The sequence below is a fragment of the Vidua chalybeata genome, chromosome 12, assembly GCF_026979565.1.
Source record: "Vidua chalybeata isolate OUT-0048 chromosome 12, bVidCha1 merged haplotype, whole genome shotgun sequence".
Classification (NCBI taxonomy): domain Eukaryota; kingdom Metazoa; phylum Chordata; class Aves; order Passeriformes; family Viduidae; genus Vidua; species Vidua chalybeata.
The window spans coordinates 19,425,304-19,441,164 of NC_071541.1; the positions used below are offsets into that span (position 1 = coordinate 19,425,304).

Sequence of the window (15,861 nt, forward strand, 5' to 3'; positions counted from 1 at the left end):
GAGGGAGAGAGCCCCCATGGGGGCTGGGCTGCTCCAGCTGCCCTCCCCAGGATGTTGCACAAGGCAAGGAAATCGTGTGGAGAGTGACCAGGAGCCACCAGGAGCTGCACATTGTGATGCTGTAGAACCACAGGGCTCTCTGACCCAGAGAGAACAGAACTGATTCCCCAAGTCTTTCAGATTTGGTCAGTGAATGAGGAGCTGATTGAAGTGCAAAGATACTGAGAAACCACGCAATCCCTTCCCTGGGAAGAAACATCTTCCCATCCAAACCTCACCTGTCTTTATCCAGCTCCAAGGGGAACAGAAATATATATATATATGTGTATCATATATATCATGTATATATATATCTCATAAAACAACTTCAGCTTTAAATAAAATGTTTTAATTTAGCAGTTTCCTATGAAGTTGTGGTTACAAAGAAGTTTTATTTTATACAGATACATTTAGTAAAGACATTAAATAACAGATGCTTTTAAGGTGTCCAATACTGGAACTGCAGCAAATTCCTCCCTGATTTACATCCATCAGTGCCTGTTGTCAGGGAGGGATCAGAAGGTCCTGTCCAGAGGGTGGGAGCAGATGTATGCCCTCTTCTCCAGGATCTGCTTTGCAGCTTTTTTAATGGAATCATCCAGGTTTTCATCAGCATCTATGGAGAAACAGAAAAGTCAACTAAGGTACCATGAAGAGCTGTTGTAAATTTCTTTCAAGAAGTGTTTTTGAATGCAAATGTAAGTGTGAGTACCAGGAGGAAACTGAAAAATTCTCTTCTGAAAAAGACTGATTATTACAGACTGAGCTTCAGAGAGCCAATGCCCAACTAGTCAAAGTTGGGAAAAACTGGACTTCCCAAAGAGTCTAAATCCCTAATTTCTATCGGTTACTTCTCAGGAATATATACAGAAAATATGTATTTTATATTCCTCAATAAAGAGCCCTGGCAGTTTGCTTTAGCTATGAAGTGAAGAGACTCTCCTCAGCAGGTTCCAGCTCTGCTCTTGTTTGAATTAAAAGCAGAGCAAAACTCTTCTATTGGTCATTTCAAACCCACCTTCTTTCGATCAGAGCCTGAAAGACAGAAGAGTGTAAGAATTATTTTCTAGTACTTACATTTTTCTAATTGAGCCATGGCATAATTATTCTTGAAATAGGCTTCTGTGCAGAAGATATTTGTAAGAAGCACCTGGAAAAGAAGTAAAACTGAGTTAAAAAATAGTGAATTAATTTCAAAAAGAAAACCATATAGAAAACTATAAAAATATAGCAATTTAAATTTCTCAAAGTCCTTTGATAATGGAGCCCTGAAGCCCAGTCACGTGCAGTGCAGCCTTGGTGGTCCCTTTGAGCCCACAACTGCCAAGGGTCAGGGCCGGGATGAGCCTTCACCCAAAACTGGCTCCAAGACTGAGTGGGAATCAATCCAGAACAGGGCTCACACAAAGAGCAAAGCCTCAAGGCCAAAGCCAAACCTTCATCAGGTTGGATTTGTTTGAACACTGAACTGCAGCAAATTGCTTGTCCGGTAGCATCACTGTCACCATGAAACTTGACATGAGCTACTAAATAAGCACTGTCCTGTCCTGAGCTGTGTTGCCCAAATACTGTTGTGATTATGTGTTGTTATTATTGATTATATGGAAATAGCTTGGGAAGAACTGCATGGTGTTAACAGATTTGAGAGAATGTGCAGAGTTGTGATGAGGTTCTAAATGTCTGTGTATGTGTTAAAGAAGTTGAGAGTATGCAGCTCAACAAGCAGAGCCCTTGAGAGGCTCCTGCACTTTTATGGAAGAGTTTGCTGTAATTCCCCACAGATGCAGCCTGCCTGCTCCCAGGAGCACAGCCTGAGTGGGAATTGCTGGTGCTGAGGGACACTCACCTCATGGTCGTGGTTCCTGAGCCCGATGCTGATGGAGCGGCTGGCCCGGGAGATGGCTGCAGTCATTGCATACAAATTAATCACCACATCTGCCACTCTCTTCAGCACCAGCTGCTCCTCCACTATTGTCTGGGAGAGGGAAAATCATTATCAGCTTGTGGTTTGTCAGTTCAAAACTTTAACCAAATATAGTCCATACTTTGTGTTTAGGTCCAGCTTTATTTCACATAAACAGGTTCTAGCCTAAGTCAGAAATTATCATAGTTAGTTTTGGATTAACTAAGCTGCACCTTTTAACAGTCTGCTTGTAAAATTGTAATATTGCTGTGTGCCTTAAACCACTTTGCCAAATGCCTGCAGCAGCAGGATTTGTGCTTCCACGAGGAGAAGAAAACAACCAATTCACTGAGAGTGCTGGTGTTTTGGTTTTGGTTCTAACAATGTAACTTGTCCACTACACTGAGTACAGAATGTCATTGTGTTTTCTCACACCCAGTGCGAGGTGTCATGTGAAGGAAGTGCTGGTCCTGCCACACTCAGTCCCCTGCAGGTTCCAGTGGGGCCCCAAGGATAAACTATTCAGTAACAAAGACAACAGACAAAATAAATAGTTACCTTGCCAAACCTACTTAGTAGGCCCCTGACTGTAGTTCCAAAATAATAAATGTTTTCTTCAAGTTTCTTGGCACTCTCCTATAAAACAAAAAACAAAATAGAACAATTTGAGTAGTCTTGTAACAGAAAAGCAACACACCCTCACCCCCTTTAAAGAGGACACTGAATTTTCTCTTTTTTAACATTCATCCACCTTGCTGCTGAGAGCCAGACAGGCACTATTCTTTCTCTCAAACATCCATTAAAATTTTCAGGAGTTTAGGTAACTTTCAGTATATGCTTATGCTGACAAAAGAAACTAAAACAACATCCCATGAAAAAGATACCTTATATTTTGCTATTAACAGAACATTCATTTTTGGTCATAAAAACCTTTTCCTAAGTGATTCAGCAAGTATGTGTATGTGTAATTTACAGAAATTCTTACCTGAATCTCTGTTCCAATTAAACAGGAAAAACTCCTGTTTTGTAACTAACCTTACAATGAAGGGCAGCTATTACAGACACTTTAATATAGTGAAGGCTCAATTTATACAAATTATCCAAATGGATCTAAACCTGGATTCGGTATAAACACAGGCTTAGAGCAGCCTTCATCCTCCCTTGATACCTGGACAGTAACTGTAATTTCTTACCCTGTCTTGGTGCCAACATCTGCTTACCCTGGAAAATCTCACTGCCCCTGAGCACACATTTCGGTTTGCAAAAACAGGAGATGAAATTGTGGCAAGCAGCAAAGGGAACAAACATGAGAGCTCAGCAGAGAAGCTCTTACCTGGAGGCTGGGATGCACCACCCCACTGTCACCTACAAGCCCCAGATCCACCTTCCTGCCCAGGGTGTCCTGTAACCTGGTCAGGAACTCCCCCAGGGCCACTCCCATGTTTCCTTTCTTGATTGCTCTGAAATGTTGGGGAAAGAACAGCTGTTAAAGAAATTCCAGGAGGTTCAGACAAAACCAGCTGGAATTCCAAATGCTTTAGCAAAATGCCTGCAGCTTGTCCATGAATTACCAAGTCCTGATCCATTTTACTGTGAAGTCTGGAGAACAACTGTGGAGCCTTAAAGAGTCATCAGCTGCTCTCCAAGACACCCGCACAAGGAATTCCAGATACCAGTACTCATATGCACAATGCAGCTGTTGTGCCAATACAACTTCATTCAGATACAAAATATTCATTACTGGTCTTGAAAGAAATAATTACAGCTTGTGTAAAAGCCCAAGATTAAATGCTACAACTCCTAAATCTATGAACCGTCCCATTAAAAAGACAAAGAGCCTCTGTAACACTGAACTTTTACAGGCAATAAATAGAAAATACTGCAGGTTTTCCCTGCAGCTTCTTCTCTTATCTAGAGTTACCTGATTCTGTTTAGTTTATTAAAAATTGTTAACAATAAATAAGAACATACTTAATTTTGTCAGTTAAGATCTTCCCTGCATGCTGCATCCCTGTCAGTGCAATGTACATTCTCAGGATTTCATTGGTTCCCTGGAAAAAAACAGAAGAGAAAGTGAGGCAGGTGGGTAACTGGAGTTTACAATAGTGAGTGTTTTCCAAGAAGGTCTGTTGTGCCCTTCCCACTGTTCCAGCATCACATGATGACTCTCCCCACCCATAAATTGCTGCCCTTTGCTTTAACTCAGTTTTAATTCTGATTTCATTGGGTGCTGTAGAAGTTGAGCCCCTCATCATTAAACACACAAATGTACCCCAATGAAAAAGAAACCAGACTAAATGCATTTTGAGTGAAAAAAGTTCTGCACTGTTCCAGTGAAGAACATTTAAATAGTTGTAGAACTGCTTAAAATGAGCTGAGTTAAAATCAAGTGTCAGTGACTCTGATGTGCACACGATGGGTCACTGACAATCCAGCTTGGAAAGAGAACGAGCTTTGGAACCAACCTTTCTTTTAATATAAATGCCCATCAATAAGTTAATTAAACTTCTAAGTTGATCTTCTAAGAGTTTCCCTTGCTTCACTTGTGAGAAGCACACAAGAGGAAAGGTTACTGCTGTAACTCACACTGTGGTCAGTCTGTAACAGCCATCATAGCTTATTTTATTATAGGGAACTACTACTGATATTCCAAAGAAAACAAGGTTAGTCCTGCAGTCTTACTCTGTTATGGACTTTGCAGCTGAAGGAACAAAGTCCTGGTCAATCAAACCTTCAGGTTTCTGCTCACCTTTATAGGATGTGTGAACTGCAGTTTGCAGTAAAAAGGGGCTCCTGGTACTTGCCTCAAAGATGAGCAGGATCCTGGTGTCCCTGAGGTAGCGCTCATAGGGATAATCCTTCATGTAGCCAAGACCTCCAAAGATCTGCAGAGCCTCACTCACACACGCCCAGGCACCTTCAGAGCTGAACACCTGCCATGGAACGGGGTTTGATCAGCAGTGAGTAGATAATAAATCACAAATAAACACAGGATGCCCTGCTCTGGGGTTGTATCCACAGGACACTGCTGAGTATTTTCTGTGTGTTACACCAGTCCTGGAACAGTGTCCCTGCGGCTCAGGGGTTTGTCAAACTCAGTGATGCAATGCACAGGGCACTCTCCAAAAGGGCACATTCCAGGGACAGGGGCAGCCCCACACGGGCAGAGCAACTGCAGCTCCTTGGTTGGAGCCCAGAGCAGGAGTTTTCTGCAGTGACCATGAGGGACACCCTGGCAGCCACAGCCTGGATATTCCACAGGGTTTGTTGTGCCACCAGCTCCCGGGGAAAGCTGGCACAGCAGCAGCTTGGCCAGGCTGGCAGCTGGAGTGTAACTGAGTGTCCCTGTGCTTGTGTGAGGCCTCCTCAGACCCCAGCTCAGGGGCTGTGACATTCCCAACCTGTTCCCTGCAGGTTTTATTTCGCACGAGTCTGAGCTTGTGGGATACAGAACAGTATCTATAATTTCACCTGGCTGCAGTGCTTCTCTCATCTGTCTAAATGCAGCCATCCCTGAGCTCTCAGCCCTCTGCAGCCTGAACATGGAGCCCTTTCCCAGCCCTGGTTACCTTGACCATGGCAGCCTCCACGGAGCAGTCAGGGAAGCCTGGCCTGTCCATCATCCCTGCAGTCAGGTAAGCCATGCTCTCCATCACGTAGGCTTTCACAGCCATCAAACAAAACTTCTCCTGTCACACAGCAACGGGAGGAATCATACAGAAATTCAGACGCAAAAATTCCACAATCAACCGTCAAACTTTAAAAAACCTGCAGTGTTTATATGTTTTACATAATCAAATTAATCAATCAATAAAAAGTACCACTTTGAAACAACACGTAAATAAAAAATACTTTTATACATTTATGATTCTGGACATTTAAAAGATCAGTGTACAGAAGTCAACACTAGGTTCACACAAATTTCTAGCAAGTTTTTTAAACCAGTACAGCCGAATACCCCCAGTGCAATCTATGTCCTGGCACTTAGCACAGAGATTTAGGTATTTCATTTTTTGTTACCTGAATTAATCCAAACTGGCTGAGTTTCTTATTGAATTGTTTCCTGCTGCAAGCATACTCTGATGTCAGTTCTTTAAAGAAAGAAAAACAAACACATCTCAGACGGGCTGTGACAGACCATTCCTGCTGCTGGTGTCCTTCCCTGGATGGTGACACTCCAGTCTATGCCCAGGAACCCCCTGGCTGTTCCAGAAGCAGCACTTTGTGAAAATCACCCTCACACTGATGGTGTTGATCAAATCTGGGACCAGCCTGTCAAAGGCTTTTGAACCAGAGGTGTGAACTTGTACTCTTAGAGAAGTAATCAGTTTTGGTGCTAATTGATTAGAGAGACTTCTCTTACTGTTTTGGCTAATTATTGGCACAAAGCAGTTTTATTCCTAATTACTGCGTGCAGCTTTGAGCCAGTTATTCAGGTGGGAGGTTCTAAGGGAGATTACACCTTCTAAAAGCAATAGTACAGAGGTTTTTTTCTTGGGAAGAACATTTTACCTCAGGGAAATCCAACAGAGGCAATAACTTCCCACTCTATGAACTGAACCTACACTGTATGAAAAGGAAAAAAAAAATCTTTATTTCAAAACCTCTGCAAGCAGGCTTTTAATAGCTATTTTCCAAAACCGTATTTTAGTGTTTTAAAGATGTCAATTTATGACAAGATAAGACTCCTGTTTCCACTCTGAATGTCCTGCATGATCTGCCTCAGGCAGAGCAGTTTCTGCTGGCACCCAGCCATGCAGAGCACCCAACTCACCCACCTATCAACTTCTTAATCATTCCAGCAGATGCACTGCCCATGCTAAATCTTCCACTGTTGAGGATATTCATGGCAACCTGTGAAGAAACAGGTGGGGTTTAGGCCACATTCTCCTTAGGCTACACTGGACACTGCTCATGGCAACCTGTGAAGAAACAGGTGGGGTTTAGGCCACATTCTCCTTAGGCTACACTGGACACTGCTTCCTGCTTCAGTGTTCCCTGGAATTCACTCCTCACTGGGACACACTGCCAGTCCTGGGAAGTGCCCTCACATCAGCCACCACAGCTCTCAGCTTCCCAAGGAAAATGCTTCAAAACTGGGCTTTTCCTGACACCCATTATATCTGATTTTATATCTGAAATAGATGATCCAGTGACTTGGAAATAATCCTTATTCTAATTACATGAAGGTAAAATGTAGATAAAAATGCATTTATCTGCAGCTGGTAAGCAACATTCCAGCTGGACAGCACTGTTCCAGTTTATCAGATGAAGAAGAAAATCATAATATTTCTCCCTGCAGCTGACCTGTGATGGCTGCTCTCTGCCTCAGATCCCTTTCAGCAACACACCACAGAAGGGACAAGAATGGAGGTGTAGAAATGAAATACAGACCAATAATGTACAAAAATAAATTTTGGAGTCTGGTGTCTGTAGTGTTGTTTCTCAATAGGGGTGACTCAGGTCAAAGCCTGTTAGGAAAGAAGTCTCTGTCCTACATTTTAACTTGTCAGGAAGGCACCATGAGAATCTTCTTTAACCCCTACTACATTAAGGAAAATTATTTCATTTCGCATTTAGGCCTGGACTTGCCTGCTACAGCAGGGTAAGAAATGGAGAAGGAGTAAGAGCAGTTTTGCAAATCCCAGGTCACACTCTCAGAGAAAGGTTACACAGCAAGGTCACCTGTGGTTTTCTCTCCTGCGGTCCTGCCAGCATTTCCCTGTGCAACAGTGCAGCCCTGGAGAAGCACCCCACAGTCAGGGCACCTTGGAGCTGGGCGTGCCTCCAGCACTGCCTGTGACACTCACTGCTCTGTCTCCCTTCCCACACTCTGCTGTGGAACCAGCAGAGGACATGTGCCCCATTCAGGGCAGAAGGACAGCTCAAGTCACTCCCTTTTCTGAGGGGACACCACGAAAAACAACCAAAAGCCCAACAAGAAGACAAGAAACACAGAAATCGGAGGTGATGGCACACTGTGCACTGTCCAGTGACACCAGTTCTGTCCTTCTCTACCCTGCAGTGTGGCAGTGCTCACACCACCCACGAGGAAACTTCAGTACAGGGGGAAACAGTCTCCTTCAGGCTTCTAAAAATCACCAGTAGTTATTCTCCACTGCTTACCTTAAATCCCCCTCCAACTTCTCCAATTACATTCTCTATAGGCACTTTGGTGTTTTCAAAATGTACTTCACAGGCTGAAACACAGAATTAACACTCGATCAAATATGACACAGAAATATTTAAAAGACATTCAGGAACTCAAGTCACTATTTGTAGCAAGAAATGAAGTCTTCCTAATGCATTGTTTATGACAGAATTACACATGATTTGCCAAAGAAGTGAAAGAATTTGGGAAAAGGCTGTAGTTGACATCAATTACTGATGTAAAATATTAAAAATGTTATGAATATACACTGTGTAAACAGAGAACTACAGTTTTGTCTTTATTTTTAGTTCTAAGGAACTGATTGAACAGTCACCAAGATGGTGAAAAGCTGCAATCATTAAAAAGCTTAGAAGAGCTGATGAATGTGGACTTCTAGATTAAACCCATTGGCCACTTAATCTCCTGAGTGATTTCTTTCACTGCACAGTAAATGAACTCCACAAAATGGATTTCTTATTGCAGACCCTGCGTCAGGAAGGACTCCTAGGAAAACCCAGCTAAAGAAACATGAAACTTCTACTGTAACATGGAATAGGTATTGATTTGCCTCTGAATTCAGATGATCCAACCAAAATAAACCATGAAACTATTAAAACAATTTCTGCTAACAATTTCAGGTGATTCTTACTGTTGGAGCCTCGAATGCCCAATTTATCCTCAGGCTTCCCGTGGGTGACGCCCCCGAAGTCCCGCTCCACGATGAAAGCAGTGATTTTATCCTTCACCTGCCCGTCCTTGTCCACAACCTCTGTCCTGGCAAACACTGTGAAAATACTGGCCAGGCCACCATTGGAGATCCAGACCTGTTTTGAGAGAGGAAAGATGTGTAAGAAATGAAACGGTGCTGATTTTGTGAGCACAGCTCCCCAGAGTTTTGTTACAGGCTGGGAAAAGAACAGAGTGCTGAAAAATTGCTGCTCCTTCCCCTCAGTTCTAATGAGGGTTTGTTCCCAGTGTGAGCACATTAATGAGGAGAGCTGAGCACACGTGCTAAATTTAGAGCAACTTTAAAACCAGAATGTAGTATCAATATGCATTAAATTAAAATCCAGAGTGCATTTCCACAAAAGCTGGTACATCCTGCTGCTGATGGCACGTGAGACGTACAGGGGCAATGCAGACTGGACAAACCCTGTGCCCAAAAATTAACTCTGATGAGAAATTCTGGACAAACCCTGTGCCCAAAAATTAACTCTGATGAGAAATTCTCTGATCAGCCTCTCCCCCAGGGTAGGTCTCTTCACACCACAAATGGATCAACAACTACACATCAAGTCTGCAATGCATCCAATACTGCTGAACCCAGGACATCTCTGATTTCTTCAAGAATGGCTTTTGTCACTGTTTCTTTTAGCAGAAAGGTTCCAAGCAGCCTTATTTCTAATTAAATATCAAGTTTTCTTTTAAAATCTAGCCTGAAGAATGAAGAGATGTCAAAATACAGGCTTAGGTTTCCTTTTACCTAAGCTGTTATGGAGGGGACTGATTTACTAACTAACCAACCCTCCCTGAAGCTGGACACACAAGTGGGTGATAGAGAGGGAACCTGGGGTGGTTTTCTATTTTTCTTACCAGGAATTTAATGCAGTAATTCCCGAACAATAATTTTCTGTTCCCTTTGTGCCTAAACCAACAAGGGTTATCTTTTTGACATGGTCATCCTCCTCTAGCTTGGAAACTTCCCAGTTTCAGACTGATGCAAAGGACAAGTGTTGCCCTGATTTTTAAAAGTGTTAAGTTTTCTTTTGTAGTTCTTTTGAAAGTTTTAAAGTTCTCATAAAACTTCTTTAGCCTTCTGATAATGTTTACGTATTTCTACTGGAGTTCTCACACACTGTTCATGTAAATAATGACTGCTTTGCATTCTTCTTTGTGGAGGAGAGAACTGATGGACTGTTGGTTTGACCAGTGTGGTTGGAGAGGTTGTAATTCCATCCTCCAATCCACGGTCACCTTTGGAATTCTATAAATACCAGATGTTTGAATAAATCTTTCTCTTTTTTCTCTTTTGAACTTACCAAGTTTCCATGTACTCATTTTGTGTCCAATAGCGACAGACAAGGACAGTTCCTACACTTGTAACAAAACCCCTTCCTGCTCCCAGTCTGTGAGTGGGTACCTTGGAGCCATTTAACAGGAAGTGTTTCCCATCTTCACTCAGGGTTGCTCTTGTCTGGATGGATGCAGCATCGCTCCCGCTAGAAAACAAACAAGTTACTAATGTTTAAAGAAATAAACACGCTTTAAAAAACCAAAACTGCATATTCTCCCTCTTCCCATCCTGTAAAAAAGAGAGGGTCTTAAATAGCAGTATATCAGTTTTAGCTTTTAACTAAGAAGTAACTTCACTAGATACCTGAGGGCACATTTCTTCTCGTTACCATGTTATCAGGGCTATGACCTGACCAGAATGTGGAGAATGCCACAAAAAGCAACTTTTTGGAGCTACACTTTGAGCTATGTGAACACACACTGAACTCACTCAAGTAACACCCAAAATTCTTCCTTTTAGTTTTGGTAGCTCCTTCAAAACAGGCTTTTATATTTTGAATAAGAACTGAAAGCATCCCAGAACAGTCACAGCACATTATTTCTGACATGGCACAAAGCATCCTTTTAATTTACAGAAGAACTTAAGTAAATTAATTCCTGGGATGAGAACAACAAGAGTCGGGAATTTCATGGACACTGCCAAAGCAGCAAGTTGGGGAAAGAGTAATTGTACATTCTGGAGTGCTCCTTTAAAAACTAAAAATAAACCACAGATTTATATACTGAAGCCACGGGCGCCAAATAAAAAAGATTCAAGGAATGAAGCAATGCAGGTAAGGCAGTGAGCCCACTGTGGAGCGTGGGGCAGCACCTGCCAGGCTCGGTGAGGCAGAAGGCAGCAATGTGCTCCCCCGAGGCCAGGCGGGGCAGGTACTTGGCCTTCTGCTCCTCGGTGCCAGCAATGAGGATCCCCTGCAGAAACAAGCACAGGAAACTTTGCAGCATCACCCTGTGGGAAAAGAGAGGGAGCTGACAAGCTCCAGCATGTTCAGAAAGCTTCATTTGCAAGTTTTATGGCATAGTGAGAGGCAGTTTAATAAACAACAAACTGTATTATTTGTCAGTCGTTAAAATATTTTTTCATCAGCTTTGTCTGCTCAATTCCACAAGGAATTTTCTCTTGCTATAACAAACTGAGTGTGGTTTCAAGCTTCTTTCTGCCATTCATCCACCACTAAAAGGTAAATACCTATGGTTGTATTCAAGTTCAAAATTGACACACTTGCCCTCAGATGAGTTTTCTCCTCTAAAAGCCCCCCAACATGCAGCCCCAGTCAGCCAGCAAAAGTTGCTCTTTCCTGAATTCTTTCCTTCCTCATCACCTGAACCCCCCTGATACTCTATTTCAAGTCTATTTATTCTAGCTACTTTAAACAAGTTTGGTCAATTAAAAAAAAAAAACCAACAACTTGAACTCATTTAGAGTAGTTTTCCTAAGAATAATTATCCTAATAGTAACTTTCTTGTCTGCTTCCTATCCAGCCTTCCTGTCTCACACTGAACCACTGGCAGAGGCTGCTGGGGACACCAACAACCTGATTTATGCTTCCCCAGTAATTCTGATTTGCTCCCCCCAGCCCCACATTTTTCATTTCATCTTTTCCATGCAATCAGTGCAGAAGCCCTGGCCCCAGCGCAGCAGCATTACCTTCAGCCCAATGGCCTGATGAGCTGCCAGGGTCACTGCAATGGAGCCATCCAGGGAGATGATTTCTCCCAGACGTGCATACATGGTGTTTGACAGGCCCAGCCCACCTGGAACAGGCACCAGGTTTTATTTTACTACATTTAACGTGCCCCTTCCCCCCTCAGAAAATCCATTTCAAGTACAGAAATACAGGAATGTAACAGCTTTAACTGGAGAGCTACAAAAGTGGCACAAAATGCACCCCTAAATGTTGTTCTTCTGTGGCATTTACTCACCATATTCCTCTGGAATCTGCATGCCAAAGAGACCCAGGTCCTTCAGTCCTTGTAAGGTTTCAGGTGGGATTTTTGCATCTCGATCAATTTTCTTCGAGTCCACTACAAATACAGAATTTTTTCTCATTTAACACTGTGTTTCTCAGTGCCCAGAGCAGCTGGGAGACTGCAGGATTCCCCCAGCAGGGCTAAGGTCACTCATGAGACTTCTCATCCCCAACTTCACAAGAATTTCTTCTTTCTAGCTTCAGCCTGACCCTCCTGTTTGTCCTCACAACGTATTCAGGAAAAAGACTTGGAAGTGAGAAAAATCCAGCATTTACTTCATTTTCTCAAACATTTCTACTATTTCTGCATGTCAGCAGATTCCAAGACTGGAATAAGCAAAGCATTTCCATGATTTTCTATCTGAACCAAGTCTAGGTCATGAATACAAGAAAAAAAAAAGTACATAAATGAGGTAATTAGAAAATCTTGTTCTTAGGAGTTTTTAGATTCTTGGGGGATTAAGAGAGCTGTTCTGTACCATGGCAGCAAAAAAAACCAGGAATCATATTTTCTCTGGACTCCATACTTTGACCCTTTTATTCCTCCTCTAAACATCAGGCTGTTTAATCCATAAATCATGTTCCCCCACAGAGCAAAGAATTAAAAAATGTAATTTGAATACATTTTTTATTTACTGCCAGTGAGCAACATTACAATTTTACAGTTAAAATCACCTGGATCTCACAAATTGTGATGTGTGACAATCACTGGCTTCTCCAAACTCCTACAGTGTTTGGAAAAGCTCTGTCCATGGGAAGTCTGAGACAATGCTGTTTAACTGCCCCAGAAATTGCTGTCTGTGCAAACCAATATTCTGCAATTACTCTGGAATTGGCTCATCCACGGCAGCACTAATGGAGGGAACACCCTGCGATGCTCTCTGGAATGCAGATGGCTAATAAGGCCTTTCCCAAACAGAATTATTACTCTAATACTGAAAAAAACAGAAATGCTTTTGATTTTTCATAACTCCTCAATTTCTGAGTCTCTCTGCTGCATTTTGCCACAGTCAGTTTTAGCAGAGTAGGACACTTAAAAAAGTCTAGGAATTAGAACTAGGAAAAAAAAAACACAATATATAAAGTGGTTAGAAGCACAATTCAGCTGAGTTGATTTCAAATCCTATACCTTTATCCCAGAATTCTTTTACATCCTTGCTTTTTTTCCTGTTTTGGAGATTTAATTCTTCTGATCAGCACCCAAATACTTTCCAAAAAACCCATAAATGGACATGCTACAAAATCAGCATCACTATGTGAACAGCAATAAATGCATAAACTAAATTAAATGTTTTAAGTATAATAAACTTATTCAACTGCTACAGCTAAATAGTTTTGTAATAATTAAATCACTTGCATGGATAAAACCATAATAATATACCTTCTTCATTGAAGAACTTTTCGACAGGTCCCACAAACTGGTTGATTTCTGCCAGTTCTTCATTGCTAATTTCTGGGTAAGGAAAAACTTCTTCCTAAAATAGGAAAAAATATTTAATAATTTTTAATACATGAACCATGCAGTTGAAATAAAAATTACGAGAGACATGCCTTGCAAAGACTCTAAAACACTGTGAAAATTAAGAATTGTGTAAAATGTTCCAAAACAGAGAGCTCCCCAGAACCCAACTTTATTACACACCAAAACCAGACCAGAGGGTGTTACCTGAACAACAAAACATGAGGGAGAAATCAAGAGATCTTTTAAGAACTACGAGGATGCAAAAATCCTTCATCACCCCTGAGCTTTGTCAGTGTTACCCTATTTAGGGATTGATAAAAAATGAGTTTAATTTGTGTCAAAAACAATGAGCTGTTCTAATGTTTCCAAAGCTCAGCCCATGAACACTGTCCCTTGCAAACACCCAGCACATTTCACCTGCTAATGCCTCGAGGACAAAGGTGAGTGAGCCCCACCACTCCTTATCATCCCCTGGGTGCTCTGGCCATGAACTGGGAGCAGCACGGCCTGGCAGGTTTGAATTGGTAAAAAATCCAAGCAAGGAACACAAGGAGTGGAAGGCTATGTGAGAAGCACACTTCTGATTTTTACTGCCTTTCCCCTTTTAGACAGAAGAATTTATCTCTGACCACATAGATCTGTCCTCTGAGCAATAATAAGGTACTCTGAGCAATAATTTCAGCGTCAAAAATTCAGGACCTGGGAAATGCTAGAGGTTTTCAGAAAGCTGCTGTGTTGAAATTTGAGGGAAAAAACACCCTAGACATATCTGAAGAGGGGCTTAACACAGTGGAGCCTGAGTGCTGCCTGTTGTAACACTCTACCTGACAAGCTGTGTTGCAGGAGACTTTAGTGCTTAACTCAATTCGGTGGATTTGAGTTATTCCCTCTTTCAGTTTACTTCACCCTGCAATCTCTGATAAACACAGACTCTAAGCCTTGCAGTAACAAGCTCTGCTTAATACAGCGTTCTATCTCAGATTTTAACTTCTTCGTCCAGTGGCATCTCAAGGCAACACAAGAATTTCAATCTTTCCTATCAAAACTGTAGGCAGAGATGTACACGAAGTCTCGATCCTTGAAGTACAACCGGAAAGTGAAGCGATCCAAGTTTTGCGGCATGCCCAGAGGTGGGGCACAGTGACACGCGTGTGTCCAGGGGCTGGCAGGCACAGGGGGCTGCGCTGGGCGCTACTCTGGGCTGACGGCTGGGTCACTCTGAGCTACATCGCGCGTTTTGTGTGCGAAGGGTCCCTTCGGTTAACCCGGCACCGGGACACACAGAGACGCCTCTTGTCCCCTCCGTGCCAGGGCAGGCAGCTCTGCAAGGCAGTGGGCCGGGCTGCACCCAGGGGCTGCGGGACAGCCAGGCCAGGGCCGGGCCCTGCCGTGGGCTCACACCGACGCCCGCAGCCCCGGGCTGGGATGAGCAGCTGGAAAAGGCCCCGGCGGTGCCGCTGACGAGCCCGGGCGGGCGATGCCCCCCGTTCAGCGCCAGCCCCGCCGCGCCCTCCCCGCTGTCCGCCGGTGGCACGGCCGGGCCCGGCCGCCCCCACGGCCACCCGCACCCCCGCGGACCCACCTTGCGCAGGGTGCCGAGGAACAGCTCCTTGGCGAAGGCGCGGCGGGGCGCGGCCGTGCGCAGGCCGCGGGCTGCGGGGCCGGCGCGGGGCCGGGGCCGGGCGGCGCGCAGGGCCCGCAGCAGCAGCAGCGCCGCGCTCATGGCCGCGCTCGGCGCTCCGCTGACGGCACCGACCAGCGCCCGGCCCGGCCCCGGGGCGGGGCACGGCCCCACAGCGGCGCCGGGCGGCGCTTCGCTCGCGGGGCCCGCGGGGACGCCGACACACCCCGTCTCGGCTTGTCCCGCCCGGTCCCGGGGCGGGCACGGCCCCACGGCCCCACGGCCCCAGCGGGCGGCGCTTCGCTCGCGGGGCCCGCGGGCGCGGCAGTAACGCCGCTCACGGCTTCTCTCGCCCGGCCCCGGCTCCGGCTCGGGCCGCGGTGCCCTCCCCTCCCCTCCCCGGCCCGGCAGCCCCGCACGGTCCCGCCGAGAAGCAGCTCTTGGTGCATCCAGGGTGCCTTTGAATCGCCTTCCTGTAGCGAAAGCAGCGGCGGGGAGCAGCTCCGCAGGCAGGGATCGCTGCATCCCCGCCTGGAGCTGCGGGACACGCTGAGCTGCAAACCGAGCGCGTGGACATCGCCCCAGAATCTCCTAAATCCAAGCCTAACTCCCCCTGCTCCGTGTGTCAGGAACTGGAGCGGG

At 44.5% G+C, this 15,861-nt stretch overlaps 1 protein-coding gene across 1 annotated transcript; it reads right to left on the bottom strand.

Annotated features, from left to right (window-relative positions):
• Nucleotides 1–366: 366 nt before the first annotated feature.
• On the bottom strand, nucleotides 367–15,483 carry ACAD9 (acyl-CoA dehydrogenase family member 9; the record flags this gene model as incomplete). Its single annotated transcript, XM_053954061.1, is given in 20 exon segments — nucleotides 367–655; nucleotides 1,117–1,189; nucleotides 1,886–2,014; nucleotides 2,501–2,578; nucleotides 3,276–3,402; nucleotides 3,914–3,993; nucleotides 4,747–4,875; nucleotides 5,512–5,631; nucleotides 5,963–6,033; nucleotides 6,721–6,796; nucleotides 8,069–8,142; nucleotides 8,743–8,917; nucleotides 10,234–10,312; nucleotides 10,978–11,078; nucleotides 11,815–11,921; nucleotides 12,090–12,191; nucleotides 13,518–13,611; nucleotides 15,181–15,336; nucleotides 15,338–15,388; nucleotides 15,391–15,483. Coding segments are annotated over 20 exon segments (2,016 nt in total), but the record flags the coding sequence as incomplete, so codon positions are not given.
• Nucleotides 15,484–15,861: the final 378 nt, after the last annotated feature.